Source organism: Asparagus officinalis, chromosome 5, assembly GCF_001876935.1.
Source record: "Asparagus officinalis chromosome 5, Aspof.V1, whole genome shotgun sequence".
NCBI classification, from domain to species: Eukaryota; Viridiplantae; Streptophyta; class Magnoliopsida; order Asparagales; family Asparagaceae; genus Asparagus; species Asparagus officinalis.
In genome coordinates this window covers 123,871,504-123,877,280 of record NC_033798.1, presented here as the reverse complement: position 1 = coordinate 123,877,280, position 5,777 = coordinate 123,871,504, and the positions used below count along the sequence as shown (strand labels likewise).

The 5,777-nt window shown below is 35.5% G+C and overlaps 1 protein-coding gene across 1 annotated transcript in view; it reads right to left on the bottom strand.

Moving 5' to 3' along the window:
* LOC109842549 (protein MRG1-like) overlaps positions 552-5,777 on the bottom strand; it is a 20,461-nt gene continuing 15,235 nt past the window's right edge. Inside the window, exons 10-12 of the mRNA XM_020411414.1 lie at positions 4,960-5,129; positions 1,183-1,267; positions 552-881 (exon numbers count right to left, since the gene is read on the bottom strand). Coding sequence (XP_020267003.1) covers positions 803-881; positions 1,183-1,267; positions 4,960-5,129 — 334 coding nt within the window. The 3' untranslated portion in view covers positions 552-802. The remainder of the gene's footprint in view (positions 882-1,182; positions 1,268-4,959; positions 5,130-5,777) is intronic.

Below are 5,777 nucleotides of genomic sequence, written 5' to 3'. Positions count from 1 at the left end.
AGGAAACAAACAGCCCCTAGCCACGAAATAACTTTATTTACTTACTTTAATTACATAGAAAACACATTTTTGGACTCAATTTTTCACTACTTTTCAAGCTGGGCCTGCATATTTGCTTGTGCCTGTTGTGGTTCGTAAAATTATTCGCAGATGTCAAATCTGTTTTGGTACTGTACAAACGTTTTCGCACACATGATAGTTACAGAGGAAAAGAATCTATGCATGAAGAGTCCTTTCAGTGGTTATAAGAAACTACAAACAGCTGGAAATCTACTTCCTTTTTAACTTGAAAGGGAAACAATAGCCAATCAAGGAGGCTCAATTGGAATCAAATGATGGGTATTAATTGCAACATACAAAGACTCAACTGGAACGAAAAGATTTGCACTTTTTTTTTGTCGGTCTTATCTATTAGGCCATGACAGAAACCCAAGAGAAGAGCAAGTCAACTGTAGCTATCGGCCTCTTAATTATCTATTTAATCCATGAATAACCAGTGATTTTGCAAGTCATTTCACGACGCAGGCAAACACAGTACTCCACCCACCAAATAAAAAGAGACGACATTCATAACAATAATATGGGGGTGTGCATGCAAATGATACAATGTGACACAACATCACAACTCCCATGAAGAGTTCACAAGAAAACGGTAAAGATATTAGGTCAATAATAATGCCAAAGTTACTGTATCATTGCAAAAGATCAAATATTAATCCCATTCATCAGAAAAATCAAACTTACAACAACACAGGAGGGCAAGAACTCTACCCCAACTAGACATAAGGCTCAAATCCTTCAATTAATCGTCTGCCTCATCCATGCTATTGGCTCCATCGTATGTAGAAAGAAAGAACGTGCTCTGATTTTTTTGCAGAAACCTGGACATCGAAGCATAAATGGTTTAAACAAATTACCGCACAAAGTTGCCTTCAACATATCTAACAGCAGCAAAAGGAACCATTTGATGGACAAAACTTATTTGTCTATCAGTTTTCCTAGAAGAAATATATTTCATTGAAAGACTCCCAGTGAGTCACTACAATAATGCTTACTAATGAGTAAGCTTTAAGATGTAAAGAGGATCCATTAGTCTACATGAGATAAGATGATGAAAAATATGCAAGCATACGAAATGAGACGACAGGAGAGGTTTGAGTGTAGTAGTAAGGAAAGACATACTTCAGGAAATCTGATAGCTTCTGCTGTAATTTGGCCAACGCCTCCTCTTCCATGTTGACATAGGCTAGCAGTTCTGGCAACTTAACTGTAAAAAAATTTACACAGTTGCATAAAACCGAAAACAAAAGTAAAGGGAAAAAATAATTCGGAATACAACAATACCATGGTTGCTCATGCACGATAAATGACAATCATAAACTCCAAATTTCAGAAAAATAATATGTGGAAAAAAAAACATGTCTATGCTGTGCAACATTACCAAGGATACCGGATTCATATCATTCAATAACTCAATATGAGAATGCAAGTACGTGAAATACTATGATAACTGTTGTAACTAGAAATACTATTATAATCAGGATTCATATTGTTGGATAACTCAATATGAGAATGCAAGTATGTGAAATACTATGATAATCTATGTAACCAGAAATACCATATAATCAGGAGCTGAATAGATCATAAAATACCATGATTATCAGGATATAGTTGTGAGTTTAAACTTTGCAAATGTATATGATACCTATTAACTATTCCGTGTCCCATTTTGACCAAAAGTGACAACTCTTTTTGATGTCATCCAACTAAGACTTTTCATAGATTTTTATCTGTGTAGATTTCTCTTACTTCATTAAATTACACATTTGGAAGCTAATTACTGTATAACTGATACACAAGGAATTATTGACGTCATTAAGTTACATGTTAGGTAGCTATATACAGTACAACTGGTTTCTAAAGAACTAGTTCTGCACTTATGGGAAGCCAATACCTCAGATGGCAAGAAGTGTAGGCCTGAATTTCATTTACAACTTAACATATATCAAACTTCATTAGGTTAGACACAAATTACTGAATTTCAATTGTTTACAAATATATTAATAGTTGGTCTTCAAACAAAAACAACAAAATTCGTCATGTTTAATATTTCAATTAAAATTATTTAGCATGTCAAACTGGAAGTATAAAAGCACAAACCCATGAATAAAATAAAAAAAATCTATGCTTGAGCCTAAAGAGGATATTGTTACTGTGCAGATCATAACAAAAATTTAACAATTGAAAAATATGTATGTAAATAAGATTTACTATGTAACTCAACCTATATTGTTTCCATATATATATTTTGAATAGCTATTAGTTCTCAAGGATTGTAAACTGGCATGAAAAATCTTCACGCTTGTTGAAATCTTGCTAAGGCTATTTTGATAACCAAAATGATCCGTGCGTGAACAAAAATTTAAGGTAAAAATAAGAACATGAACAGCCTAACTCTGCTAATTTGGCTCCCTTGGCAACTGTCAACTGAAGATGCAAAATGTTGCAAAAACACATTTCCTAGAGTCAAAAAGAGAGAAAATTCCCTTGTTTCATTTAGGCAATTATGTTGAAGGAACATTTTATTAATTTTCAGATCCAAGAACTAGGAATTCAGGATGTTTCGTTTTTAAAATAACTTAGCTGACCTACTACGTACGTCTCACTTTACCATTTTCTGCAGAGGAGGCTATAGTCTCCCAAATATATTATAGCGACTTGGTGGGTAACAACCACCCCCACAGCATTTACTCCAGGCCGAATACTTAATCATAGCCATCTGTCTCCTTTCTCATGGAACACCCTTCATTATGACAATAATCTCAATAAGGCGTTATTACATATCATTCCATAATCAGACAAAATAACATAACCTGTTCAAGAAAGTCACTAAAATTGAATGATGCTGGGACTTTTGATTCTGTACTATAATCAGTCTTATGCTAGAGCTCTTATTGCCTAAACTTGACATATGCAGGACATCTTTTGCCGAATGTAGACACCACCTCATCATGTTTGGACACGTCTATCATATTTGTTTCCCATGTTATGTCCATCACAATTTCACTACAATCCACCTGAAATATTCACACTATCTAATACTAATGCAATTAAGATTTAAATGCTAAACCATGAGAATAAAATTTCAAAGAAACAACAGTACCCTTAAGTTTGGAGGTCAGTTTAAGTTACTAGCACCAATTTACTCCTTTCAACTTGCCGACCTCAAGCTTCTACTGCTTTCACATCCACATCTTCTGACACAATTTAGTTAATTCCACATGCCATTCTGTGACATCCACACAAAATTTACTAGAAGAATATGCCTATTTAAATGCTGTGATTCCTCCAGCTGGCTACTTCTTCTGAACAATATGCCTCTTTACACCCTGGAGAATGTTGACACCAAATCTCAGTATCGGGCACCACAGTGCTGGTGCTACCACTCTGGCTAGATGACTCAGGAGATAGACCTCTCATCCTAGATGCGGAGGATGAGCGTGTCAAAATGATGTAGTGCTGGGTGCTAGATGACTCAGGGAGAGCAGCAGCAGCTTGAGTTCATGAAGTCCATGGTCCAACAGTTATCAATGTCTGCCCAACACACTTTTTCTACCTACCTCCCCCACCACACAACAAGATAGCTATGATAGCCATACCTTAGATACATAACCTAGTACACAGAAAAGGAGATAGTTATGAGTGTATGTTAGTCATTCCTTAGGCGATCATGATGATGACAGTCCATTGTCAACCTTAGACAAACCATCAGTAGACTCAAGTTAGAAACTCAACTTCCAATCACTCTGAGAGGTTGACAGCAATTGCGACTAAACAATTCAAGTGGTACATCTTTTTTCTTTTTTTCCCGGCATTTTGTTGTTGAGTTTGGTTTTTATCCTAATAACAGTGGTTAACCGGAAAGTTCATTGTACACATTTTGCTCTTCTATTTCTGGATTTTATTCTGGTTTTGATGAAGGTGGTGCTGGTGTTTTATCAGCATCATCAGATGGTTACTCTGCGCACTGTTGTTTCAAAACCTTAAGCTAAAAAAGAAAAAAGAAAAAAAGAAGGACGGCAGCATAGTATACACACATACCTACATACATAGATATAGATGTTTATGTGTGTATGAACACGTGTATGAGAAAAATGAGTAGCCTTGTCACCGAGGATGAAATTGGTCATTGGCAGTGAGATGACCACTTCTCATCCACACATTTAAAGGTGAACAGTTAAAAATGATACCCACTTAAATTATTCACCCATTAGATGAGTGGTCAAGAAGTGATAACCTCACTGCCAAGGACCAAATTTGGTCATTGGTACCAAGGATTCTCATATTCCTTCATAACCTGAAGCTACCATAAAGAAATTAAACACATCAATCTACCGCATCAAAATGAAGGACAAGGGATATTGTTTAAAATACATACATAATACACCTACATAGTACATACAGGTACGTACATACGTATGTAAATTTATGTATAAACACACGTATATGTGTATATATGCACAGACAGTTGCACACATGCATACATACATGTGTGTGTCATATTTCTGTATGTATGTATATATGCATATATGTAATCTGTGCATGTGTGTGTACGTGTCTGTGTGTAGCATTGAATGAGGGAGGGTTGCTGCTTCATAACCTCTTTTCCTATATCTATATGTATGTGTGAGAGAGAATAATGGGTATCATTGACATATAAGGGAATTCACTCATAAAATGATGTGGCTGCATCTTGCATCCTGACATGCTTAAGAAGACAATGGATGTGATATATTATAAACCAGAAATAAGGGATGCACTGACAACCAATCAAATTGACAGCATCTAAGATAAAAATATGCAAAATTGTAAAATAGATCTTAAAAAAATCAATATATGAAAGCATAACAGAGAATTTTCAATCTAGAAAAAGGACAAAGAAAAGAAAATATACAATACCAAAAAGGCGCAGAAGATGTTCAGCACCATAAATTGTCGAAGGGGAAACCTTATCTCCAACTGCCTCGTGATATTGTTGACGTTCCTTCTTATACAAAAGCATTGCCATCAATGCTTTATCAAAATAGCAACGAAGACCCTTTAGGATCTCTGCTACCGATTCCGCAACCCTTGACAGAAATGATTAGGCTCTATGTAAATTGTTGGAAAAACTGTCTGAAATATGACATATGACATAGAAGATTGTATTCTCTTTGTAGGAGCCGATAGTAGAAATCAATTCCATTATTTGGAAAAAAAAAAGAAAGAAAAGAAGAGAAGCAAACCACGAACTACGATTAATCAGAAGGTATTAGAGTGTATTAAAGTGTTTTCATGAGATAACCTGCTAAAATGAAGTGCAACTAGAACTAGCATAAGAAAACAGTACCAGAGGAAAATAATCAAATCATTACAATAGAGGACAAGTATACCATTTGAAAGGTATTTCTGTAACTTTTTAAGGAAAAGGGGAAGCTAAGAAGATCTTAAAATCTGAAGCTATTAAAATAAGAGTTTATCATAATCAAAAACTATGAATGAGCACGAAGAGACGCTGAGAATGGTGATTGTACCCTCTCAAGTGGGCGCCAAGTTGTCATGGCAAGGCACAACACAGTGTGGAACCCAGCAACCACGAATAAGGGTTGAGAAGGGATAGTAAAGAGGAATTCTAACAAATTTCGAAATACAGGAGGAAGATCAGCCACCATAAATACGAAAAATGTAGTTGACAATGAGCCACCAACCAATAATGAATGAGCAATCTAATAACATCA